The sequence below is a fragment of the Peromyscus eremicus genome, chromosome 1 (genome assembly GCF_949786415.1).
Source record: "Peromyscus eremicus chromosome 1, PerEre_H2_v1, whole genome shotgun sequence".
In the NCBI taxonomy this organism is placed as follows: Eukaryota; Metazoa; Chordata; class Mammalia; order Rodentia; family Cricetidae; genus Peromyscus; species Peromyscus eremicus.
The window spans coordinates 130259141-130286742 of record NC_081416.1 but is presented as its reverse complement, the minus strand read 5'-3'; the positions used below and the strand labels follow the sequence as shown (position 1 = coordinate 130286742).

At 48.7% G+C, this 27602-nt stretch overlaps 1 protein-coding gene across 2 annotated transcripts in view; it reads right to left on the bottom strand.

Moving 5' to 3' along the window:
* Positions 1 to 691: 691 nt before the first annotated feature.
* The window catches only part of Synm (synemin), a 29847-nt gene continuing 2936 nt past the window's right edge, over positions 692 to 27602 (bottom strand). Inside the window, exons 2-5 of one of the 2 annotated variants that reach the window (XM_059273058.1) lie at positions 23627 to 23751; positions 10440 to 10510; positions 5002 to 7451; positions 692 to 4092 (exon numbers count right to left, since the gene is read on the bottom strand). In XM_059273058.1, the coding sequence (XP_059129041.1) occupies positions 3772 to 4092; positions 5002 to 7451; positions 10440 to 10510; positions 23627 to 23751 (2967 nt within the window). In that variant the 3' untranslated portion in view covers positions 692 to 3771. Of the gene's footprint in view, positions 7452 to 10439; positions 10511 to 23626; positions 23752 to 27602 lie in introns of both variants that reach the window. The other variant, XM_059273057.1, reaches the window with a different exon arrangement.

The window sequence follows — 27602 nt, the reverse complement described above, 5'->3', positions numbered from 1 at the left end:
TCCTGCCCTGCTTCAGTTCCTGCCCTGACTTCCTTCAATGATGGACTAGGATCTGTGCAGGGAAGTCAAATACATCTTTTCCTCCCCGGGTTGTTTGGATCACTGTTATTATCACAACAACAGAAAAGTAACTAATACTGTGAGTCTTATCAATGTCTCCCACGGGTGCTGTTAGCTCCCAGAAGTGAGAAGAAATACAACCATGCGTGTTTTTATTTTTGTTGATAAAAGGCTAGATCACAGACAGACAGCAGTCACCCCTCTCCTTTGTTTTAAGCCACTAGGTTTTGTTTGTTTGTTTGTTTTTGTTTGGCAAGATACTAAGAAGGGGCCATGAGAGACCTTACAAACTGTGCTCTGAGTAACCATCTGTCCCGCTCCCACCTGAGACAAGGCTGGTTTTAGCGCTGAGTAACTGTACCTTGGCACCCTCCTCCACCCTGGGCAGAATGGATGGCTGTCTCATCCTGCTGCCAGGTCTTCCAGGCTGTGATGACATGTTAGTACCACCTGCCAGGTCGTCACCTGGACACAAGCTAGTTAGTGCACGCTTTCTAGTTTGTACCTATAGCACGGAGTTCTGATCCCAGGAGGAATTGAAACATGGACAGAAAACCAGGTTGGCTTTCATTGGAGTCTGAAAGAACCACATGAAAACTGGCCGGAAAACATTCTCGTTAGAAACAATGCAGATTTTTTTTCCCCTCAGATCTTTATTTCTACACATTCTTGTGACAGTTCCCTTTGTAGGGAACAGGTTAGCAAAATAAGCTTCTTAGATAATTCTAAATAAACACTTTAAACAAACTATCAAAACAACCAGTGGAAAGCGGAGAAACATTCAGTGTCTTGTAGTCTCAACAATAACAGACTGGGAGAGACAGGGTGTGTCCCCACCCTCCCTGCCCTACCACAGTGTTGATTTGACTCCAGAGTGACTGCTTTCAAAAACCTCAGGGAGCTTCGGGGTGGCGTGCTACAGTGTCACAGAGAAGATCCCTGCCCTTGTGACCTAGTGAGCAATGACAGCTGAGGACTCCTCCGTCCTGGTTAACACTTCAAACAGAACACTGCCTTGCTGCGCATTCCAGCTTAGCGATGAAAATTAATATTTAATACTAAGACATCTGTTTTTTCAGAACAAGTAGAGGTGGCCGTGATATTTATAACCTGTTCATGCTAGCATCCGTAAGTTCATGGACTAAGGCAATGGCATCAGCTAGGCCCACTTAGTCTCATAATAAACTCCACATTGTCACTCTGTCTCCTGTCATTACAGCAAGGCTGTCACCTCGACCACATTTTAATAAATCACTCAGACTTGCTGATTACAGTAAAAAAAAAAAATCCATCAGCGCATCCCTGACAGTGTTAGAAATGACAGGTTAAGGCAGTAACTTCTGCATCAGGCTGACACCCAGGAGTTCATCTTTACGGGTAACAAAGGCTTAAACATTCCATTCACACCTGCTTCCTTCCTGTACCCCAGTGCAAGGTGTTTGCAAAGCAGACCACCTTAAGCCATGCTGCGTTTCTCTTCCCCTTAGCAATGAAAAAAACTCACTCTGCATCACCCAGCTGCTGGAACCAGAGGGGAAGATGTGCCCCGTGAGACACACAGGAAGGGAGACCCTCCTGCACCCTGCTCCTCCCCTCCCTGAAGATGGCATCACCTCGGATCCTTCTTCCTCAGCGCCCTACAGGCCATTCTGTGGCCTGCGTTCAAAAGCCCAGCTCAGACATGTCAGAGCTGCCATTCTGCGCTCACAGAATACTGCCCTGTCGAGGCCATTTTTATGTGATGCCGAATCTTCAGCGATGGGAGTTTTAAAAACAATATCCATGTGTAAAAGGACAATTCCAAATGAGCACACTCATCCTATTAAACCCTGTGGTGCACAGCTTCAGGTCCACGATCGGTGGTCCATGAGGGTCGGGGTTTTGTCCTCTGTCAGAGCCTGTCCTGGATGCCTCAACGCTGCATTGCATGGGAAGCACCTGGTTCCTTCCGCTAAACACTTAAATCCCCCAACCCTCATGATTTCTGTTCAAAGTGCAAAAAGCTTTTCTGAGGTTTGTATGTGCTGCTGCCTTTTTATCCTTCATTCTAGGAGCTCAGAAAGACCTCCAGCCCATGAGAGGTGAGTTCGGAATCACTTGTTTGGGAAGCACTAGCTACTTTGGACTTCTATGTTCCTGCCAGGACCAATTTGCCAGTCCAGCTGCAGTCAAATCACCTGTGCTGTCTTCACTGCCGACACAGCTGCCTCTTACCAGGGAGAGTGAATGTTCCGGTCATAAGGACTACAGCACGGAGAGGCCGAACACAGCCCAGTGGTTCTCAACCCTCTAACACTGCGATCCTTTAATACAGCTCCTTGTGTTGTGGTGACCCCCAACCATAAAATTATTACTGTAATTTTGCTACTGTTATGAATCATAATGTAAGGATCTGTGTTTTCTGATGGTCTCAGACGGCCCCTGTGAAAGGGTCATTCGATCCACATGTTGAGAGCCACTGCTCTAGCAGGGGGTAGCTACTCCCAGAAAAGTGCTCTGCTATCTCAGCCGAGTACTGTAAAGACCCGAAATGATGCCATGAGCAGTTCTCAGCTGGCCATGCCTGTGGCCATGCTGGCAAATCTGTACGATCAGGACAGTCACATGGATCTGAAGCATCAATAAGACCGCAGCTGGGCTTTCCATAAATAACTCTAAGCCCTCTTTTTAAAAATGTTCTGTACATAGAAAGCAATTCATTCAAACTGAAAATAATTTTAAATCTCTGATAAGTAACTTCCTTAAATCATCTAGTAGATTTTTTTTTCAAACATAAAGTCTTGCTTGCGCTTTCTATAATTTTTTTTTTATTTTGTTTTTGAGACAGCATTTCTTTGTGTATGCCTGACTGTCCTGGAACTCCCTTTGTAGATCAGGCTGGCCTTGAACTCACAGAAATCTGCTTGCCTCTACCTCCCAAGTATGGAATTAAAGGCGTGTGCCCTGCCTGGCTAAGATTTATTTTTGTTTTTATTGGTGTGTGTGTGTGTGTGTGTGTGTGTGTGTGTGTAGGTATGTGCACATGAGTGCAGGTGCCTACAGAGGCCAGAAAGGACATCGGATCCTCTGGAGCAGGAGTTACAGGTGGTTGTGAGCCCCCTGATATGGGTGCTGGGAACTGAACTCAGGTTCTCTGCAAGAGCAGTACAAACTCTTAACCACTGAGCCATCTCTCCAGCCCTTCTATAATTTATTTTTGAAAAGACTTAGGAAGGGGAAACATTCTATGTATTTTCCTTCCCAGTGTTAGTCTACTGTTGGATATTAGCACATGCAAATAAAACCTACCCTTAAGTATATTATTTTAATCTGGTTAATGTTAATGTTAAAGTGTCTTGCTTATAGATAAACAGTAGAACAGCAGTAAGTCACGCCTGTGACCTGATGCAAAACTCTACAAACTCTCTCCATATGTGGAAAGAAAGCTTTAGAGAAAGGAGCTTTTTAAGACTAAAAAGATGAAAAGTGTCTGCAAAAGTCTCAGCTCAAATGTAAAATCTGAAAGCCTTAAAAGGCCAGAGTTGCTCTCAAACCTTTACAGATGAATTCTAAAGCAAACTGACTCCACCTCAGGTTCTCTAAATAAAGGTATTGATAACCAGCCTCCCCCTCCCCCATACAATTAGTAAAGGCTTTGTATATTGGTATGTTAAAGGCTGTGTGTAGTGGTATGTTTCCAAAGCGCCATTTAAGACAAGATCGTTCCGCTTATCAAAACCATCCATCGCCCTCTTCCTCCTCCTCGTTGTCTAGATAGACAAGGGCGACTTTCTTCTCCTCTGAGGCCACTGACCTTTGGTCTACCATTCTCTGCGGCTGCACGGTCTTGTCAAATCCAGCCTGCTCCTCACCTTTCTCTCCGCGGGTCTGGTGTCCATCCCCAGCGGAGGCCTGAGAGCTCATGCTGGTGACCTGCTCAGTCCTACTGTGAGCAATTCTCCAGCCACCACGGTCAGACACACTGTGAGCTTCCACTTCCGACCCTGCGTCTCGGGTCCAGCTGCGGATCGCCCTTGTGTTACTCACATCCATCTGAAAAGTAAATGAGGTTTCTTTGGGCCCTGGTGCAATGTGGCTTAGTGTGCTGCTGTCCCCTGCTAGCCCACCGAGCTCAGGGGACGCCACTGAACCATCGAGTACAAATGTTTTAGACATGGGTCCATGGATGACAATGTGTTCAGAGGGGCCCTTCTCTGTAGGGCCTATCTGAATGTGCCTAAAGGACCTGCTGATGCCTGCTGTCACCTCTGCTCCTGTGTCCCCCACACTGTCCGGAAGGGACTCAGAAATGACCCTCTGGAATGTGTTCTCATTGTTCCTCAGGATTTCGCTACCTGAGGTGAAACTGTGAGTGGCCTGGGTCATCCCTGCTGAGCCCTCCACAAGAACCGTGCCTTCTGAGTTCCTAAATTCCAAGGTCTGTGGAGCTATCAGCTTGGAGGTTTGGTGCCTCTGAGGCCCAATGTCAACATGTTGGATGGATGTACTCCTCCCTAGAGACACTCTGGTGTGCTCAGAATCCTCTTCTCCTCCCCACTCCACTTTGTCTGGGATGGGAGCTATGAACTGGATTTCCTCCCTGAACCCTTCTTTGGGGCCTAACTGGAGATGCCTAACAAAAGTCTGGGTACCCACTGACTCCTCTGTTGCAAAATTACTACCAGCCTGGGCTGCCCCAGAAATAGGACCCAGAAAACGAATTTCCTTTTCAGCATGAAACTGCTCAGAGCCAGACATTCTGTGGTTCCTGGATATGTCTTCTTCTACAGCCAGTGAGGCTGGGTGAGGCTCTTCTGTGTCTCCTGCTTCCCGCCAGGTAGGCACAGAGCCTCGGAAAGTAACTTCTGTGGACACGCGACTTTGACGGGGACCCAATGTAATGTGCCTCACAGAGCGGCTGGCTCCCTCAGAGCTGACTGCCTCACTGAGGTCCTCACTTACCTCCACCACCTGTGCGGTGGGTCCTCCGTAGGACACCTGCTCAGTTTTCCACATTTCAGTGGGGCCTAGTTTAACATGCCTTACAGACTGGCTTATATCCTCCAGCGTGTGAGACTGCACAAAGCCTGTTGGGCTGGTGACTTCAACGGTGGCCGACACTGGGCCCTGGGTTACACGCTGATCTGAGCTGGAAGGGGTCCAGCCAGCATCATCCCTCTCAACAGATGGGCTATACAGTTCCCTGGTGGCCCAGCGCTTGAAGAGAATGCCCCCAGCAGGCACCTCCTCTCCATCTTCCCTGTCTGGGCTTCTAGGCATTGGGCTGGAGCGCTTGGTCAAGCTCTCTCTTACCACAGACTCCACAGCCCTCTCTATTTCTCCAGCTTCATCCCTGCTCAACTCCTCCAGGTCTAACTGGTCAGCATCCACCGTCTGCGAGAGGTTGACTTCAGCCATCAAGGTCACAGAACCAGGAGCAGAGCTCTCGACCTTCTTTACATCCACTGAGACACTCCCCGGCTCTCCTTGATCCTGTCTGGTCAGAGCAGACAGCTCCTCCTTCATGCGCTCCGGCAAGGTTTCCTCCAGCTGCCCGATGACCTCCACCAGCTGGTGCCGGGGCTCATTGGAGAAGACCCCCTTGATGGAGGTATGGAACTCATGCGGTATTTTGATTTCTTTCTCAATGACTGTGGGTTCTGCATGCAGTTCACCACTAGCTTCTTCCTTTAAGTGAGCAGAACCAACGGCACCCCCCAGGGAAGGTGCTGGAATCTCCAGGACCTTCACATGCTTCTCTTCCCCCATGTCATCTCTCGTTTTCCTTCGCCAAGTGCCCTGCACAATTTCATCTTGCCATGAGTACCGGATGGTGGACTCTTCCTCTATGTGGATTTGCCCATACACTGATCCATCATCTTCTCTGTCATGCCCCCCGGGGTACTCATCTGGGGTAGACACAAAGTAACTCTGCTCTCCCTCTGAGTCACCACCTGCCTCCATCACTTCTTCCACATGAGGGATGCTCCCCTGGGGCTGCTTGGTCCTTTGATGTTGATGCATTGAGAACTGCACATGGGTCTCTCCATCACCATCCTCTTCCTCGACAAACCCCTTGGGGCTTGGAGACACATCATCGGCTTCTTCCACTTGGAAGGGGGTAGAAAACTCCGTTTTCCCACCACCTGTGTAGCTCACGGGCTCTTCCACAATCTCCACGTTTACGACTTTGGCTCTCCCCTCTCTTCCTTTCAGACCAACGTTGATCATCTCTCCTATCATCTTCTCAGCTGACTCTCCTTTCAGCCTCACTTCCTTGACATCCTTGCTTAAAAGGTATTCCAGGCCAGCTTCGTCAGACACATCAACGTCTTCTGTCAGCTTAGACTCCACCACAATTTCCGTCTTGGTTTTCCTACTGCCAGGGAGTTCTTGCCTGTCCACGTAAGTGACCTTTGTGTCTGGGAAAGAACTGGCATTCTCTTCCGCCTCTGGAGACTGCGTGAACTGCTTGAGGATGGTGGTGACGATGTTTTCTGCTACGGTCTCTGTCATAGAATCACTTGGCAGGGAGCTGGCCGCGTCCTGGGTGTCCAACCGGAACTTGGCCTCTTTGGTTTCCGCCCCTCTTCCCTTACCGTTGCCAGCGTCCATCCTCCCGGGTGACTGCAAGCCTTTTGTCGACACTTCCGGGCTGCTGCCCTGGGATGCTTCTAGATGGATGGGTACTTCCCTTTCCTTCACACCTCCCTCCTGCAGTGATTTCTTCTCTTTGATCTCGTCCCTCCTCTGCTGGCTTTCTCTCGTTCTTGCGTCTCTATCTAACTTGGTCAGCTCTTCCCACCTCAGGTTTCTTTCTTCTGAACCCTTCTCTTTAGAATCAAACCTTTTCTCTTCTGGCTTTAATTTGATGACCCCTGATCTGTCCCTTTCTTGTTCCCTGGCGGCTTTCACTTCTAGTTTCTTTCCCAAAATGACAGTTCTCTCATTTGACCGAGCGCTGTTCACGGCACCTGCCACCACGTTGTCCCGGTGATCTTTGGGTGACTCTCTGGAGATAATGGACTCGGTGGCCAGCCGTATGGGGGTGTCCCTGGTGCCTTCAACTTTGGATCGATCAGGGAATGTTTTCACTTGAGCATCAGCATTTCTCAGATGGCCATGAGTTGGGGCGCCAGGTCGGAGACTGGCTTGACTCTTGACAGTCTTCTCAAGGGATTTTTGCTGCAGGGTTGTAGCTGAGGAGGAATACTCGGAGGCCAGGAACCCCCTTCTAGTAGTGCTCCCAACAGTTGTGGTTGTCTGTGAGTCAAGGTGCCCTGGCCTGTTAGAATACAGAGCTGAGCTGTGATTTACAGCTGCCCAAGGTGTTTTTTGCCTTGGAAATAGATTTTTCTCATTTTTCCTCTGTAATACTGAGTTGGTATAGCGATAGGATGTGCTTCTGGACTCTGTGGAAATCGAACAAACAGTTCATTTAGATGACAGGCATCGTTTTTTTTTTTTCCACCATAAAAGCACGGCTGTAGGTCATATCCCATGTTAGTATAAAATATACTGTTATTACAGGAAGGACCTTTTCAAGACAATACTTGTATTCTCTACATTATCTTTGGGTTGTTTTAGAACGCTCGTCACAATAAAATACGGCCCTACAAATACCTCAGCCTAATGCTCTTCTCCAGCCGCTGATCTTAGAATATTGCTCCAACTTAAGAGGACTGTCAAAGGTATGACTGTAAAGTGTGCCGGGTGTGCCAGAGAGGTCAGAGACACTAGGTTTTCTCGTTAAAATTTCACGATATTATGCTACTTCAGAATCATTCATTTTGAGTTTGTTGAGGTCAGTTTACTATTTCAGCAGAGAAATGCTCTATCACTACAAAGTGTAGATTCCTGGATACCAAACAGCATACCCCTCCACCTCAGATGCTCTTGTTTTATCAGTTCCTGTGCTGAGCCACGGGTATTGAAGACTTTAGATTTCTAAGCCGATCTATATGTTTATACTTGTCAAGGTATAGTTTCCAAACCAATCCAGTTGTCAGAGATCCCCCGATCCTGACGCATCTTCCTGGAGTTAGCCAGCCTGAGGGCTTCTTGTTTTACTCAGGCTCATGCTCAGACAGTGCGACCCTTCAGGTGCACAGACTCCACCAGGGTAACCGGCTCGCCAGAACGGCAACTGAGTTAGAACAAGACCAAAGCACCATCCACTCCGAAAGCATCTCTTAGTGTCCACTGCGCCCCAGCTGGCTGGGCACCTCCCTACCCCTCCCTCACGGCAATGGAGCCTAGAGGTCTCACTGAGACAGGTTCCCAAGATACAGGGAAAGAGACCAGGCTGGAACATGTTTACAAAGATTTCTTTTTCAGGTTATTATTATACTGATCCTAATCTAGAAACCCCAGAAGACAAACCCCCAAGGTCAATAAGAGATATGGAAGCTCACAGGCTAGTTTTAGGTCTCTTGTGTCATAGGAAGCAGGCAACATTATCTCAGGGCACAATGTAAAAGGCAACTAAGTGCACTAATAAGTATTGATCAGATTACTAGGCAATCATCTGCAGGACTATTCCATAAATAGTTAATGAGTAGCTATACTCTGCAGGAAACAGAACTACTTATAAGCATCACAACTAGTCACCTTTATTCCACAGCATCTTTCTTTAACATAATATCTAAGCATTAGGAACATTTAGTTTATAAATGTGAAGTACACATATTGTTCAAGAAGCTTGAAGAACAATGGATGAGTAAATCAAGTTAGCAGAGACGCCTCCCTGCCTTCCTCCTGACTCTAAAGGCAGGCAGGGCCAGACAAATATCAGCAAGTCCCACACTTGGAAGGCTAGTCCTCCCAGGAGTTTGGTCCTGGGCCCTTTATTTCTCTCTTCTAACTTCAGGTTATGTGTTAGATTTTAGTAAACCTTGAAGTCTGGTGGGTGAACAGCTCTTCTTTTTTAGATGTCAGGTGCTAACTGATACCAGGCAGGCCAGTCATTGGTCCCATGCAGGGATCTCTCCATTTTTTTTTTCCAGACTTACTCTCAAAATGAGAAAACAGGCTTGCTGGCTGTTACCTGAGGACAAATTCCTTCTAGTCATAGATGATTAGAACCAAAGTTCTGAGCCTAGGGACCCACCAAAGCTGAGCATGGCTAACAGGAGCAAGGAAGACTTAAACCACACTGAGGAAGGTACATGGTGGGACTCGCAGGTGATGAGTTCCGAAGGTGCCCAATCTATGGGCTCTACGCCCACACACCTGATTAACTAAAGGTCAAAACTATTTCAAGGGCTGGAAAGATGGCTCAGACGTTAAGAGCACTGGCTGTTAACTTCCAGAAGTCCTGAGTTCAATTCCCAGCACCCACATGGTGGCTCATAACCATCCATAATGAGATCTGGTGCCCTCTTCTGGCCTGCAGACAGAAGACTGTATACATAATAAATAAATAAATAAGACTGTTTGAAATAATGTATCCACACTGAACACATGTAGACTGATCTCTCCTCATTCCCCCCTAAGTAATACAGTATGCCAGCAATTGACATGGCACACACATTGTACTACATACTGTAAGTCATCTAGAGAGGATCTGAAGTCTGTAGGAGGATGTGCAAATCCTATAACATTTTAGACAAGGAACTTGAGCATCTGCGACTCACTTATGAATAGATGTCCTGGCGACAGTCTCCCCCAGACACCCAGGAAGACTTTATGCTGAGCATTTCATATATCTTTTAACCTGCCATTGCTTAGCCAGATTCTCTTTTGATATTCAGCAGGCTTAAATATTTCATTTAAAAGTTAACTTATAGATTTTTAAGGTCTTTCAAGCGAGCATACTGAGCTCTCTTGTGCCCGATCTACTGCTATAGGAAAGAGAGCCCTGATCTGAAGGCTTGGGCCCAAATAAGACCGGACACCTTCTGGACTTGCCACACCAACCTAAGGTGGCAGGGTAGTGTCATTGACCTGGCAGGGTTACAGTTTCCAGAGTGCTGGCTGCATGTTGTCCAAAATAACAATTTTGTGTGTTAGTTGCAGCCATAACTGTTTGGTCTGGAAAAAGAAAATATGCCCCTTCTAAGGATATAATGAACAAGTGCACATCCTTACCACCTTTCAGAAGGCCTGGATTAGGTGCTTCTCCTCAGCTAGAAAGTACCTCAAAATACTGTCTACACAAGCAGATAAGTCCAGTGAGTACTTCCAAGGTCATTCTGATTCACATTGTAATTTAGATTACGTCCCTTTCGACTAAAATCTACTTGGTACTTAAAAGTATGATGAACTATTTGTTATCTATGAAGCAAATAGTTTGTTTTCCTAAACCCTCTTCTAGGTAAGTTGAACCCTCCTCCCTCTGTGGAGTGAGCAGCTTAGATAGGAAGCATTTTAACATTACAAATACAGTCCCTAATATTTACCTTGTGGCATGTTTTCAATGTTCTTAGCCCAGATCAGTATCTCCGGATTGCTTTCTCCTTCCAACAAGGCCCTGTGAAAGTTATTTTTAAAAATAGTTTATTATAGAATGAAAGAGAGGGGAAAAACCGGTTTTCATCAAATACGTTCGGTAACATCACAGGACCTTGCATTTTAAGACCTGTGCCTGAAGGTGTGGCTTGGGTAGGGGCTGTGCCAGGATGGTACCCTGCTCTGCGGTCATGCCCCTGATACCCAGCATAGCATCTGCTGCATGACATGCTTGGGTGAAACCGGCTGAAAGAAGAAGGTGCATGGGCTGAACTCCAGAAGTACCACAGAGTTACGTCCTTCTAGGAAGCCTACCCCCACCTCCCCCCGCCTGCCAAAAAAAAGAAAGAAGAAAGAAAACCTTTCCTGTCCTAGACAAAGTGAGGCACACACCAAGTAGTGTTGGGGAAACTGATGAAGAAGGGCGGGCCAGGGCCTAGCTTCTTTGGCCAGCAGAGAGGCCCAGGCCAGTACTTCACCCAAGTCACAGTGCCCCAGAACAATTGACCCCCCCCCATGTACACACACAGGAGTCATGGAAGTGGGAGACGGATGGAGAGTGGACTAGGAACAGAGCAGGGAGCAGGAACAGACACTTTGCTGTGGGAATATGTGTGGCTCTCATTGGATAATAAATAAAGCTGGTTTGGCCTATGGCAAGAAAGCTTACAGCCAAGCAGGAAATCCAAGCAGAGGTACAGAGAGAAAAAGGGCAGAGTCAGGAGAGACTCCAGCCAGCCACCACCAAAGGAGCAACAAGATGCCAGCAGACCAGTAATGCCACAGCTATGTGGCAGCATATAGATTTATAGGAATGGGTTAATTTAAGATGAAAGAGCTTGCTAGCAAGAAGCTGAAGCCATAGACCATACAGTTTGTAATTAATATAAGCCTCTGAGTGATTATTTTATAAGCGGCTGTGGGACCTCCTCGGATGGGAGAGTTTCATCTGGACTGCTGGACAAGGAAGGACTGGAGACATTTCCATCTATAGACACTGTCTGTAAATAGGAAGCTGGATGGAAGTTGACATTTCTTTCTTTCTCTTTTATAATGCTGAGGATCAAACCTAGGGTCACACATATGCTAGGCAAGTACTTTGCCACAGAGCTGCAACTGCAGAACTATATGGACATCTCAGAGATGAAGGTGAGCATGTAGAAAAGCAGCCCCATTGGCATCCCACTTCACCCAGAGTGCCATCCTTCACCTCCTTTAACAAGACACGGTGGGAAACACCCGGCTAGGTTTAGCTCCAAATTTCTAAGATCACAGTCTTCATTAAGCTGTCATTGGCCCCTGCCACCTCAGAGAGGCACTGAGGGTTATCATCTGTGGAGTGCCAATCAGCTGGTCACTTCCAGAGACCTACAGGACTGCTAGAAGCCGCAGATGCATCAGTTGTGTGGTTGCTAGAGCAACGTGTGACAACACCAACCCCAGCTCCCAGGGATACAGCGCACATGGCAAAGGCTAATGAGAACCACAGCCACATGGAAACACTGATGATAGAACCCAGGGCCAGCAGGAAAATAGAGCAGGGAGCCCGGATCCCAGCTGGGCGTGGCATTTGAGGGAACTACACCAAGGTTCGCGTCTACTGAGTTAAATACGGCGATCCCCACAGTGGCCATGAGAACCCTCTGGCAGCTAGGAGAAAAGAAGCACAGGGGATCTGCCTGAGGTCCACACTGGTGGGCTGACCACAGAAGCCGCCACTGAAGTACACATGCCAAGAACACCAAGGCCAGAGCTGAAGCCCTTCCACTCAGGATGAAGGCCAGGAAACAGGACACCAATCCATTAATCCCCCGCCCTCATGACTAAGCAGTTTAGCTTCCAGGAACACAAACAGCTTCCATCATCAAAAAAAACAAAAACAAAAACAAAACCCTCTGAGGTCTGTATAAGAGGAAAGTTTAGGGGCAAAGTCAGATTCCGTGGGTCTACATCCTGGGGTTGTCACAGCAGAGAGGCATTCCACAATTGAGGACCACAGCAGGGTCTAGAGACAAGACCAAGTTTAGACTGTACAAGCTTCACAGGCCACAGGGCCAGACGTAGACCCAGGCTGCCAGACTCAGGCCAGAAGGAGCCTTTGGGAGTTCAGGTCAGGAGAAAATATTGCTGAGGGGCCCAGGGGACCAATGACCGGGAAAAACTATGCCTTCCTCCACCCCTCAAAGGATAATGGTTCTGTCTCTCCTCCAGGGGAAAACCAAAGCTTTATCCAGCTTTACTGAAGACAGGGCCAGCACAGAATACAACACTTTCACCTCCCATATCCACTTACTCACATAGCTCTGATGCCCTGAACACTGGGCCTTGCCCAGCTCCCTCTCCAAGGAAAACAGGCCAGAGTGAAGACAGCATCTTCAAGGGCCCACAGAACACCCAAAGACAGAACTCGAACCCATACCCTCACCTTCCAGTTACTAGGCTTCCCTATGCCAGAACATATAAATTATGCCCTCTATCTATATAAACCCTCTGTACCACATTGATAACAGCAAATTCAGCCTCTCGGTATTTCCGTCCCAATTATGAATCCCTCATCTGTGCCCTAGTTGCTGACTGAATCCTAGAAGGCAGGGGCACCTATTACCTTGTAAGCACCCAATACAGAGCTTGAGATGGACAGTTGGCCCCTGGGTTCTCAATTCTTCCCACTTGAACCTCAGTGACTGCACTGGACCCTAGCCTGTCCACACAGCTCCCGGGACTAATACGGCAGAGTCAGAGACTACACTAGCAGGGAGATTTCCTGTGACCCCTTCGAAGAGCAGCTGAAGAGACATGCTTGTAGAACTTTAAGAAACGTGGAGAGTGCTCTCTGAGGCTCCCACCGAACCTGGTTATTTTAAGAGCAGGGCAGGAAAGCTGCCTCCAGGCCACTGCGAGAATGCCAATCCCCTGAGTCACTGGCTATTAGAGAGCACTTCACAGAGCTCCAGAGGCTGGTAGCCACTCCAATAGGAAAATAGGCAAATAAGCAGGAGACCAGTCCCTGGCCTCATTAGGAGCCCTGCACAATCCACGATGTGAAAGTGAACTGTAATGTGGCCTCTGGCCCCGCTCCAGGCATCCCAACCAGCCCGTTACAGGGCTGCTTGTCTGGGATGGATGGTCTGAATGGAATCTCAGGGTATAGCTGCTAGTGCTCGGCATTGTGGGCACGAGGCTGGTGAGCAATACATCTCCCATAACTGAGGATAAGATGAGCGAGAAGGACTCAAGGGGACACTTCCAGGAGTGCCACCCATGAGGAGCCTGCTGTGGTCCTGTGGATCTGTGCCTGGTTCATATGGTGCTTCCAGGCAGGTGTGGAATGGGGGGGGGGGCAAGAAGAAAGCAGGGTCACAGACCCTCAGAGCTGCCCCCTCCAGCCTGCTCACTGTGCATAGCTGAGCTCCACGGGTGCAGGAGGGATGACAATATGGGTCGCCCTAGACACTGACCAGAGCCGGTCAGTCACTGGCGGATGGAGGAGAAAGAGAGAGGAGAGAAAGTGGGGACCAGCCGAATTCCATTCACAGGAGGAACACTGTTACACAAATACATGAGTCTGGGGATGCGGGAAGGGGGTGAAGGTAACAAGGAACGGCCATTGCTAGACATCTGTGGTCATTCTTTCTATGATCAGTACTAAACTGTATTTAGTACAAAAGCCAGCTTCTGACCCATACCAGAGACTGAAAAAACAAAAAAAAAAAAACATTAATTAGCAGACAAGCAAAGGATGCTGATAAAACAGAACAGAACCACTGGCAACAGGCAATGGAGCAAGTGCTAGATAGCCTGACTCAAATCCCGGATGGGACTGCTGAGTTCCCTAAGCCTCAGCAGGCCACTCTTGCCAGTTGTGACCTCCTTTCCCCACTTCTGAAATGGGATGCACTCTTACGTTTGTGATGACCAGTAAGTAGGTGGCAGAGAGTTCACAGAACAATGGCTGTCACCGAATCAGTGCTTGATAAATGTCATGGGCACCATCACCTCCTGCTTCCACGGCCTCGGAGAAAGGTGATTTTCAGTGTCTGAGGTCAGCCAAGGGGAAAGGAGTGCTCTTTCCTTCACCGGGCTAGCACCCACGTGTGTCGGTCCCTCCTGTCACCTACTGTTGTTTGATATTCAGGTAGTCTCTCCGTGTCGCTCAGGGTGGCTTTGAACTTGAGATCCTCCTGCTTCGGTCTCTCAAGTACTGGGATACAGGCGTGCACTACCACACCCAGCTCCTCTCAATTACTTATCCTTTATTTCATTTTATTTTGGTTTTTCGAGACCACGTTTCTCTGTGTGGCCCTGGCTGCCATGGAACTCGCTCTGTGTAGACTCACAGAGATCTACGCCTGCCTCTGCCTCCCGAGTGCTGGGATGAAGGCCTGTACCACCATCACCTAGCTCAATTATTAATTCTTAAACTACAAAATTTTGTTCATTCCAAATATTTTACCTAGTAGCCAAGTCTCAGCGTGAAACACAGATTTCTAAATCTTCCCTCCAAAACTAGGATATAGCTTTAAAAATAAAATCTACGTCATGGAAACCTTGTGAAAGCTCTAAGAAATATAGTCTTTAAATACATGTGAGAAGATACAGGTGGCCTGGAAAATAATGGGCCAACCAGAAATGCCATTACCATGAGGCTATAAACACTAGAGTAATCTGTATTGCTCCATTAGCAGGCTGGAGACCACACCCTACCGTCCTCTGTTGGAATACTGTTATCTCATCCGCTGTGATCAGACAGTGGAAGCAGGGGACTCTGTGCCCATTATTTACCTGCCTGGGGTTTTGTTTGTTCAGTGTGGAGCTCGGGGAGGCAGTACACACTTGTGTACAGGTCTGTGCCTGCACTGAAGTCAGACTCCGCACGATTCCCTTGAGTCAGGGTCTCTCACAGATCCTCTAAGCTGGTAGCCAGCAAGTTCCAGTGACCCTCCTGTCTCTGCCTCCCACAACAATGGGGTTACAGCTCAGCTTCTGGGGATAAGAACTCATGGCCTGGGGGCTGGAGAGATGGCTTAGTGGTTAAGAGCACTGACTGCTCTTCTAGAGGACTGGGGTTCAATTCCCAGAACCCACATAGCGGCTCACAACTGTCTGTAACTTCAGTTCTAGGGGACCCAACACCCTCACACAGACATATATGCAGGCCAAACACCAATGCACATAAAATAAAAATAAACTACTTAAAGGGAGAAAAAAAGGACTCACATCCTCCAGTTTGCACAGCAAGTGGTCTTACCCACTGAGCCACCTCCCTTGCCCAGACGTGACTGTATCTAACTTAACCTCCTCTAAACGGTTTCTTATACTTATTTACTGGACATGGATACCCTCACACATGTGCCACATTATGTGTGTGATCACACAACCTGTTGGAGTGGATTCTCTCCTTTTACCATACAGGTTCCAGGGAATCAAACACAGACGTGGCAGCAAGCACCTTTACCCACCGAGACACCCTCCCCAGCCCTCACTTTAAGACCTGGGCAGTCCATCTCCACAGTCTATAACTAGAGCTCTGGAGATGGGACCCCAGGACTTCCTGTGCTGCTTTCCTGTTTCCTTGGATTGTGTTCGCTGTGAGAGAAAGTTTGCCGTTGGAAAGGTTTCTCTGGGGCTCAGTTTCCTACATTTCTATTTGCCCTGTTCCCGTGCAACTGCCTTGAGGCTGAAATTACATGGTGAGGCGAAGCAAGAGAAAAGAGTGGAGAGGTGACCAGGGACAGCAGCAACCTCTTTCCAGGTTCCACCTCCTGGTATGTACAACTTCTTGATCCTGCTGTCCACTGTGAGCCCAGTGATTAATCCACTGGTGGGGTCAGAGCCCTCAGGATCCAATCACTTCCAAAGCCCGTCCGCTGGCAGGCAACCAAACCTTCATTCAACACATGAGCCTTCTGGGGCATGCCTCACTTCCGCACCACCACCCAGGAGAGCTAGAGAGCCTCCACAAGTCTCTCACTCCATGTGGGCCTTGGTTTCTTTTCTGCTGTGCAGACACCCTGGCCAAGGCAACTCATAGAAGAAAGTGTTATTGCGGGCTTGCTTACAGTCTCAGAGGGCGAGCTCATGACCATCATGGTGGGGAGCATGGCAGCAGTCAGGCAGGCCTGGTGCAAGGTAACGGTGAGCCACATTTGGAGACAACTATCACCAGGCAGAGAGAGAACTAACTGGGAGTGCTGTGGGCTTTTGAAACCTCAAAGCCCACCCCCAGTCACACACCTCCTCCAACAAGGCCACGCCTACTAATCCTTCCCAAACAGTTCCAACAAATGGGGACCAAGTGTTCAAACATATGAGACTCTGGAGGCTGTTTTCATGCAAACCATCACATGTCCAGAACTTAGAAAGCAAAGTCTCATTTGACTCCTGACCAAGGCTACATGGACTGTCTTTCAGACCAGAAATCCAGGCTGAGCCTCCTCCCCATGACAGACTTCAAGCCTCTTTTCCCCACTGTCCTTTCTAGCAGCTCGTGGATGGTGACAGGTATGCTACTGTTTTGTGAAGAAGCTACTTATTTTACAATTGCCCTTTCCACTCATTCTCCATCCATATCAGCTGGACCAGACCCTGATGTGTGTAGAATGCTGTTCTCCAAGCAAAACAGTGGCCATCTTCATCAGATCAGCTGCGTCTACTTGCAAGAGTCCATCAGGTTCAGGCTAGTCAACTGCTGACATTCCCTCACAGGAGTGGGGCTGGGAAGTCACTGGACCCTCCCCCGCCTGAGATTCCAGCAGCTCATCCCAACCATTTGGATGCAGTTCTGTCTGCCATAACTGCATGTGGTCCTGGGGGAGTTCGGGGGAGGGTCTAGGGTACAGAGGCTGGGGGATATTAATTGGAGAAGGGCTCTATCTGCCCCTATGAAGCTGCCATCAGTCTGGGTTGAAGACTTTGTAGAGTAGATGCTCTGAGATCACCCTTGCTCTCCACGTGAGACCACTGGTTCCTAGAGTGGAACTGTACTTTGAGTTGTCATTGGGACCTAAGGAGGGGACAGATGTTGTTTATGTCTCTTCCGTGGAACGAGCTCTTGAAACACTGTGGCGTCAGTGAGATGGGTTAGGATGCTGCAGGCTTCGTCTATTGCCATCCTCGGATTGTAAGCCTGTCCTTCATAAACATCCGCTTCTGATGAGGGCTCTGTGCTGGCTGCTCCGGCCTGTGACCCTGAGGGCTGAACAGCAGCATGCTGCTCTCGGTGTTTGCCCAGGAGCACCGGCCAGCTCCCACAGGCTCACTCTCCACACTCTCCACTGCCACTTCTTTCAGGACTTTATCACTGACACTCGGTGACCAGAAGAAATCCCCCATTCCACCCACAGACATCTGGAACCTCTGCACCCAGACTGCCTATAGCCCATCTGCCTAAAGCTGCCTGTCCTGCTCATGGTTCCAGACTGGGACGGCCCCTGGCCTGCTCCAGAAAGCCCTACGTCAGGCTCCAGACATCTGAGGTCCAGCATCCAGCTTCCTTTCCAGAGCTCTGCTGACTCACCTCCACTTTTCCTTCCTCCACACATTCTGGAAAGCATGCTTGCCCAATTGGAGTGCCTTCCCGGTCTCTTTCTGCTGGTCTGCTTCTTAGCCCCACAAACACACCTGCAGGACTCAGCTCAACGCCCACACCCTTTGAAAGCCTCTCCCTCCTTTCTCTAAATCACAAACCATTGCTAGCACTTCCTCCAAATACTGCATTTTATCATTTGACTCACTGTGTCCCTCACCTCCGACTTCTACGTCCCATCCCCCAAAATGTCTGTTCAAGTGTCCCTACACTTCCAGACCCTGACCAATTTCATTTCCCTCTAAATCCTTTACACACACACACACACACACACACCCCACAACCATGAGCTCCAGAAGCCTTGCACTTGAGTGTCTTCTAGGACGTCTTCTTTCTTACCATGAAAAAGGTTACCTGGGTTCATTCCAACTTAACTATAGTTTGTATTCCTTAACACGGAGGCTACTCTAAGCACGGCACCCTGCGTGCCCAGTGTTTTGGGGCAGCCTGAGGGCACAGGACCTCCCTCATATGACACAGTCCCACAGGTGAGGCTCTGGCTCACACATGACCTGCACGCAGCCTTCCAGATCAGGCCCTCAAATGACCATCATTGCCACAAATGCCACCCCATCTCCTCATGGCAGGCATTCAATCTGCCTAGAACACCTTTCCTGTCCCATGCAGTGGTTTTCTGACTTCCCTTCCCTAGAACCAAGGGAACTATATCCTCCAGAAATCCCTCCCCACAGGCCCTAGGTTCCTTCTGCTGGAACCTTTGCAACCACACACTGCCCACAGCACCCCGGTACCCAGCTCCAGGGAGAGAAAGTCCTGAAGTTAACTCTCAGGCTCTGAATCTGTCAACAGTACGAGCTGGGGTCTTCATAGCTTCACAGCCCATCCAAACCGGGTCTCCACCAGGTGGGTCCACGGGACTCTGTGACCTCACACAGATCCACTCTGGCCCCACGGAGATGGCCACATTTGCTGCAAAACCATCCCACTTTGCCTCCAGCATACAATATTCTACCCTTGGTCTCTCCTCCAGGCTGCTCCTGAGACAGGTTTAAGCCTGACAGTGATAGTCGGCCGCTTCCAAGCGTGCGCGCGCGCGCGCGCACACACACACACACACACACATGTGCAAGCACGAGATTGTCTTGTATCTTGTTAGAAGGCCACTTGGATCTAGCAGCTTGGAGTTGGGCTTGAGATTCCACAGTTCCAATGTTCCACGCTATAGCAGCTGCTGCGTCCATACCTCAAAGGGTCCTGCGCCAGAGGCTCTCCATGCTGGTGACACCTGACAATCGCCCAGAGGGAGGCTCAAACCTCTACAACTGGTCCCACCCTGCACCAATCCAATTGGAATTGTAAGGGCAAAAGTTAACCTGTCAGCCCCACTTGCCCAAGGCCAGGTAATTCGCTGGAATGCTGGGGGCTGTTGTTCGTGTACCAGTCACGTGTCTTCACTTCAGGAAACAAGGTTGGTTGGTTGCCCTAGCAGCACATGATGTGCTTGGTCAGACTAAGGCAGGAGGTACAGAGGCAGGGAGTACATCAGGATGTATGCTTGCCCCCCCCCCCATTGGATGACAGCAGGAATTACTGTAGGTTTGTGGGTTCTGCCTTTATGAGCACTGGCTAACCTAATTCAGCACCACTTTCTGGGAATCCTGGGTATGGGCCTGGCCAGTGTCCATCTTCCTGGCCAGTATTTAATAAAGCTTGCTGCAGTCGGATGATCCTAGATTTGGTTTGTCTCCTTGCCATTTTCAGGTTCAACAGAATCTCTGGGGTTAGGGCCCAGGGGGCAATGCCTTTCCAGGAGCTCTGGAGGATTTTCTGTTCTGCATCTAAGCATCCTTCCTCTCACAACTCTCGGCTGCTGGGAAAATCTGGTGATGACGAGCAGGGTGATAAGCACTCCAAGCCGCACACTGCTGTGGTCAGCTCTGGAGGCAGAAGTGAGCACAGCCGGCATCTGCCTGCCTGCGAGCCTTGTCTCTGCTCTGCTGTCCACAGCCCAAGCACTGGCTGACAGCCCTTGACAACAGCTACCTGCACCACAGGAGGCCAAGGCCAGGCTGGCTGGCTTCTAGGGCCTGGGGTCTCATTCTCACACAAAGCTGCCATGCAGGCCTGGCTACTGATAGGCCAAGGAGATTTCATAAAAATGTCCAGCCCTAGACTCTTCTAAGTTTGCCTGGTTTTCCATCCTAGCTTACGTTTACTTTAAAAAGAAAAAAAAAAGATATATAGTCATTTATTAATGAGCCAGCATTGGGGAGCTGTAAACATGCAGTTCTATTTTATAATTACTTACATTTCTCCTTCACTGTGAGGGCTCCAGGAAGGGCAGAACATCTGGGTGAGAAAACAATCAAGGCCCTGGAGAGCTAACCTTGGTCAGCAGATAAAACTGCAGCAAAATGTGCCCAAAGCTTCGGAGAGGCACAGCCTCTCGCCTTTCCTGTGACCTGCTCAGTTTGAGGAACCACAGGACAATGACATTCAGGAAGCAGTTGGGAGCGGATGACCATCACAGGGAAAAGCCTGGGGCAAATCACACGGGGCCCAGACGGGGGCAATTCTTGCCCCAGCTGCTGTCACCACTCTGCCCCGTGGAGCCCAGTGTTCCATGCCACTGCTTTCAGAAAACACAGGAGTCCACGTTCAAAATTGGCAGGTCAGTTTGTAAAGCTCACAGGGTACAACAAAAGGGCCTAGGTCACCAGATGGCAAGGGCACTAATGCACAGGAATTACCACATCTGTGCTCACACACAGCTCACTGAGGAAGAACTGAATGGAGGGTGATACGAACTTGCTTCAATGCACTCCTTGCTGATAAAGAAAAAAAACAAAACAAAACTCCAGGCTTTTGACTTACATAAAGAATTGAGTTGTATTACCAGTTTGTGTGTTTTCAACGTCTATGGGTGTCTACCAGACTACCGCTAAGTGCAGGAGGTGGGAACTAGAGGCACACTAACCACCAAAGCCAGCCTGGGCAGGGCGAGGCTGCCTAGGCTTCTGATTTCCCCTGGGCAAATGCGAACAGCAGGAAGGGGTCCAGTGAAACCCATCACTCACTCCGGCTGAAGGCTTTTAAGCGCCTAAGAGATGGCCACATGTACCCATGATGAGGTTAGAATAAGCGTGGCAGCGACAGGCAGAAGCAATCAACTGTGTCCCTGCAGATGGTCTGACGGCGGACTGGAGCAGAAACGGCTCATAATCAATGCGCTTGGAAGAGTGAGGCCCGGAGCCTTGTGAGCACTGCAGCTAAAGACAGGCTCCACATGCTTGGGCGGGCCGCCTGCCTGTGCACACTTGTTTTTTGGTGAACCAGAGGCATGGCAAGTGAGGAAGAAAAGGCTCAAGACTCCAGAGCAGCAACACATAAAACCGAAGCGTCCTTATATGAACTGATACGAAAAGGAATGGGGAAGTTTGACCATCTCTTCAGGGAAGGGCCCCCGCCCCAACATCAGGTGATCGCTAAGATGGACACAGGAGTCAGACTTGGGGGCTGCCCGGCATGTGCCATACATAGTACAGTGCCCAGTTCGGGCTTCCTCCCCCAAGGGCCAGCCCCTGTCCACACACCTCCTAAGAGGCTGGCCCCACCCAACTCTGGAGCACTTCGTTCCCCTGACTAGGGGAGCTCACAAAACCAGAGAGCTGGCTCAGGAGCATGAGGCTGGGAGGTCATACGCCTAGAGCCATGACAGGATGGAAAGGGCCCACAGGGACAGATCTCATCCAGCCATCTGGACCAACTCTGCCTAGAACTCAGGGCACCTTCTGCTGTATGAGTAACACATTCCTTCTTCGACTCAAAGTGGTCTGAGAAGGGTGTCTATCCCTCACACTTGAAAACCAGCTCTCATTAATGTAATGCTCTTTCTCCCCAGTAAAGCCTGCCTGTTTACAGTACCCCTCACCAGCGAAGCTCAGAGCTCCTGGGCAGCATGTGTGAATACCCAACCGGCTAAATTTCGCAATTGTTAATTTCATGAGGTTTCTAAGAATGCCCAGGGAAGACCCACGGGAGGAATGATAGGAAGGTGCCCTGCCTCTCTCTCTCTCTCTCTCTGAGCCCTGGAACCAGGTACCCTTTGCATAATGGGAAGTAAGACATAATCCCAGGACAGACCCTCAGTTCAGCTGAGGCTCCTCCAAGAGCAGACATACCTTCAAGGAAGACTTCACCTCTTAGCAACCTTCTAGGGCCCAAGATTCCCAATTGACTACTTCTTCTCCATTAATGAAAATTAGGGCCAAGCAAAAACTAGTTTTCCATTCAGGAAAGGCATCATGGCCAGCCCAAGGCTCTGGAGTGAACTAAAAGCATACACCAGGCAGGTGGTATTGTTTTTCAATGGGCATACAGCAACTCAACTTGCTTTGATATTCTCATAGCACAAATCAGATGTGGCAGAGATTTTGCAGGGAGTAATGAGCTGGGCCTGGCTCTTACCTGCTCTGTCCCTAGCCAGAGTCCCCCTCTTATCCACTCCAGGTTTGACTCTGTCCTCTGCTAGGGGCGACACCACTGTTACAATATTTCACTGACGACTGTGCCCTCTTACTGGCCAGGGCAGTGTCCAAAGCGCCATCATACATGTAATTGATTTGTGATCGCAACTCTGTGGATGAAGTGGGTATCATGCCCCTTTTACACGGTTTAGTGGGAAAGGCACAGGTCTACAACCAGACCTGGCTGGTTTCGTTCTCTACCACCAACAGCCCCGAGTGCAAACCACCTCTCTCAAGAACGATGCATGGCATCCACTTAGAGACTGGGAGCAGAGGTCACTCAGCACTGTGCCTGACCAGCAGCAGTACAGATCCATGACGACTGGGCTACTGTCACCATCGTTACTAATGAGAACCCTGGTCTCCACAGACCTTCCACCTTAGGTTGCTGAGGTCTGGCTCCCTCTATGGCAGTTCTCATTGTATATGAAAGCTGCCAGAAGAAAGGGCACCACCTCAACCAACCATCAGTGTCCACGCAGAGGCAGGAAGGGATCCAATCAGGAGAAAGAGCCAATGGGCTAAGGACTAACTGGCTTTTATGCCCTACTCTGCATACACACCCTCTAAACACACCATGACCCTTATGTCTGGGTTGGTTGTATTACAGTTGACATCTTGGTAAAGAAAAACTGTTCTGGGGTTCCATGCTACTCTCAGAACACAGATGCTTGTTTTCAAGACCAAACCCAAGACTCCAGAAAGTCAGTTCCTTGAAGCAACAGTGCCAATGAGTCAAGACTCCGAGCATCCAAACCTTGAACCTCTACCCTTCTACCTCTAACTTCTCTGAGCTTAGCTTGCTCTTCTGTAAGTCTAGTACCTAACTCCCAAGATCAAAGTAGATATGGGCCACGTTCTTAAACTACATCCAGGATACAGAAACACAGGGGACCTCAAGCAAGCCCATCTTTCCCCTTCTCCTCTCTTCTCTTCGGCTCTGTGGTCCTCACTCAGCCATGCCAAAGGGCTGTCCTCTCCTGATCACAAAGTCACAGGGATTCCACAAAGGCCACAGGGACCTTCCATCACTGACTTCATCGAGACAGACTCAGCATGGTCTCACCTGTAGGTGGCCACCTCCAAGCTGAGGCCAGTCTTCACCTGCACAAGCTCCTGGTACTCCCGCAGCCGGTCAGCCATGGCCAAGGTGAGGGCTTCCTTCTCGTCCTCCAGGCTGTCAATCACTCTCTGAAGAGAACAAAGAACTTTTAGATCCATACCCCAGAGGTTCGTAGAGCCAACTAAAGAAACCAACAGTGCAGGGCATAAAAGGAGCTGTAACCTGTGTACGAATAGTTTCATATAACGAATCTCTTGAAGAGGGAAGGTTCTCTCTTTATTGCATATGGAGGATTTTGATAGGATAGGTGCTTTTATGTTTGGACTTCCCGACAAAATGAAGGCTTAGTTTAGTAAAATCACTTCTGCTTCAGATATCAGGCCACATAGGAGACCCAAATATATCCAACCAAGTAAGTAAGGCACTACTTAAAAATTAGCCACAACTAGAAATCTTTTTATAATACTTAAAACAGAAATAACTCTCCCGTGAACTAAAATGTCTCCCAAAGTCATCCCTGTCCCAATAAAGGCAGATAAGTTGATAGAAATATCTTTATTTTTACCTAGAAATGATACTTTAAAATAATCTGAGGAGAAATACATTCTGGGCACAAATGAACAAACTCAGACCCACACATAAGTCTTCCTTTTGGAATGGAGTTGATAAGCTGACAGACTCCCAAATGGTTAATTTTCTTCAGTAGATCTGCCTTTTCCCAAGCTGGGAGCCACTGACACCCCTGTAATCAGGCCCCTGCCAGAGACCAGCACAGACCAGTCACACAGTACACACCAGGTAAACTGAATTTAAGATTAAATGATCAAGACGACATCACCCTCTTCAAAAAGTCCATTCCAAGCCAGTACTATCTTCTAATCAACGTACACTTCACAATTTTGTGTTTTCTTCTTCACTGTTGGCCAGTCACTCTGGGAAATAACTAACCAAGCAAATATTTAAACACTAAGGTAAGTATTCTTGTAACTTCTGTAATGGGAAGTAGCGATATGTGTGAATGCAATTAACCAAACTTGGGCACATATATCAACACAACCTTTGTAGAATTCAAAACTATACGAGTGTTGGGAAAGGAAAATATGTTTTCAATATTGCTAGAGATCCCCACCCAAAGGTCAGCAGAGGGTACGTACTGTCTACAAACACGAGGACTAAACTTGACAGAGCTCTCATCCTGGAGTCCTTGCTTGTATTATTTTATTTTATTTTATTTTATTATTTTATTTTATTTTGGGCAAGGTCTTTCTATGTCGCCCTGGCTGTCCTAGAGCTCACTCTGTAGACCAGCCTGACCTCAAATTCACAGAGATCCCCCTGCTTCTGACTCCCAGGTGCTGGGATTAAAGGTGTGTACCATGTCCAGCTGCATTATTCTCAAAAGATGACTGTCATGTAGAGAAATCTGCTTCTGTAGCATTTCCATTTATAAGCTGACGACTGTTAAGTTTTTTGTATACAACTGGTACCAAAAATCTTTAATTTTCTTAAGGATTTATTTTATTTTAAAGTGTGTATGTGTGTGTGTGTGTGTGTGTGTGTGTGTGTATGTGTGTGTGTGTATGTATGTGTTCCTGTGTGTTCCTGTGTGTGCATGTTGTACGTTTTTAAGCGAGGGTCTCACTGTAACCCAGAGCAGCCTGTAACTCACAATTCCCTACCTCTAGAGTATTGGCATTACAGATGTGTGCCACCATGCCTGGCTTGATAGCTTTTCTAATATAAGAACTTTGACCTAAGTACTAGAACTTGCGGATTTATCAATTATCCTTTGCAAAGATGTTTAAGTGCTGCTAAACCGCTTAGGGAAAAAAAAATCAGATGAACTCAGTTCTCCACTCACAGTTCAAAATTACAGAGTCATGCCACAGCCCTGTCCACGAATATGCTGTCCCCTCCCTCAGAATAAAGGCTGGTTCTCTGTCCCCCACCCCACAAAATATGAACAGCAAAGTAAAGCGGCTCTGAAGTTGAAATAGATTTAGTTCCAAGCAAATTTCCATGTGAGTCAACTCTTCCCAAATGGTGAAAGGAAAAGCCGCTGACTTTTGGAGGCAGGAATGAAATCACAACCAATCTTGCCAGTGGGAGGAAGTCTCAGACTCCAGCTCTGCTCTGCCAAAACTTTTCATGCCTGTGGGCCGGGCCAGGAGTGCTGGAGCCTCCCACACGGGGTGATACTTCCAGCCCGCACAGAAGCAGTTTTATCCGAGGCTCCGAACACCCAGGGGAGAGCGCAGTCTTTTAGCCGCTCTGCAGAGAACTTTCCAACAACAGCATCTGCAAGGCTAAGCTCTAGTTCTACGTCAGGGACGGTGCCCTGCTGCTCTCTTTTCGTCATGCTTGAGCCTGCCCTGGCTGAACACGGCAGACAGGATGGCCAGAGCTTGCTCACGTCCTTGTTGCCTGGGATCTTAAATGTTGCCGCTTAAGGGGACTTGAAGACTCGGATAGTTCATTCACACTCAAAACTAAATAAATTAATAAGAAGCATGAATTGAGCTAGGTGTGGTGGCACATGCCTTTAATCTCAGCACTTGGAAGGCAGAAGCGGGAGGATCTTTGTGAGTTCAAGGCCAGATTGGTCTACACAGTGAGTTCTAGGATGGCCAGAACTACATAGGGGATCTTGTCTCAAGAGGAGGAGGAGGAAGAAGAGGAGCCGCGGCAGCATGACTCCAGTGCTATTATATGTTTATAGCTGTACCAGGCAGCACCCTCAACTCCAGGCCTATCTCACAGTGCCAGGAGGGCATGGCAGAGGCATCTCAAACCGCAGCCTGTGTATGCACTGAACTCAGACCTCTGACCTTTGCCTGCCCTTCTGCATAGATCTCCTTCAGCAAGGAGTGCCCTTCTTCTGGTTCCTCTTCCACAGACCTGGGGGCAACTTTGATTTCCTGCCTCTCTCTTACTATAGCCAACCTGTCAGCAAACCTTGACAGCCTGACCTTGAAAGTAGGGCCCTTCCTCAGGGCAGTGCTGCAGTCCAAGCCTCCTGCTGCCTCGGGTGCTGCAAGCGTGTCTTCACGAGGTGCCCTGTCCCCACACTGACCCAGCACAGACTGCGCTCAACGCAGCAAAGGATGACCTGTTAAGACACTCACTCTGCTCAGGACTCCCTGGGGCCTTTCAGTGGAACTCAGATTTAAAAAGAGGCATCTGAGCAGCCGCTCCATATCTGCTTCACTCACGGTCCCAGCCTTGCCGGGTTCCTGACTTCTCTGTGAGTGGCATGCCTTGGTGCCACCTCAAGACATTTGCCATCAGGGCATGTCCTCTTCTGTTATTTTTCACTGCTTTATCCCCTGGCCACAGCTAATGAGGCTGGCCCCCTGAGTGCTCGACAGCTATTCACTGAAGAAAGTAATTAAATCCATTTAACCAATAGCAACCTGTGAGCTGCTTTTCATTTTCACGGATGAGGAAACCGAACCGCACAAGGGTTAATGAGCTTACTCTTGAGGAAATCTTATAATCTGAGATAGGGTGAGAGTCAGAATTCAACCCCAAACAGGAAGGCTACAAGAAGGCTGAACCTCAACTGCACAGCTCATCCTGCCTGCATTCTTAGGAAAAGAAATGTCTCATTCATATTTTGGAGTCATCTGCAAACAACTGGAACTGGCGGTTAGGAGCTCCCATCATAGGGAGATCATCAGCGTGTCTGGGGTAAGGCTGGAGTAAGCGACAATGTCATCAAGGCCCTTCTGAGGCCCCTTACAGGTCTTCCAACATCTCCTGCCTCCAGGATACAGGAAAAAAAGCAAGGGAAAGAAATAATGCTAAAATCATACAGCAGGGAGAGGGTCTGACAGCATCCTAAGGTTCTAAGACAGCAGGCCACCTCTGGGCTGGCTCCGAGGAAGAGCCATTATTTCACTGACACAGAGTTAAAGGTTTTGCTTGTATAAAACAGAAGAGAGAAATGTGGCTCAGTGGTGAGCTGCTCACATCAGTC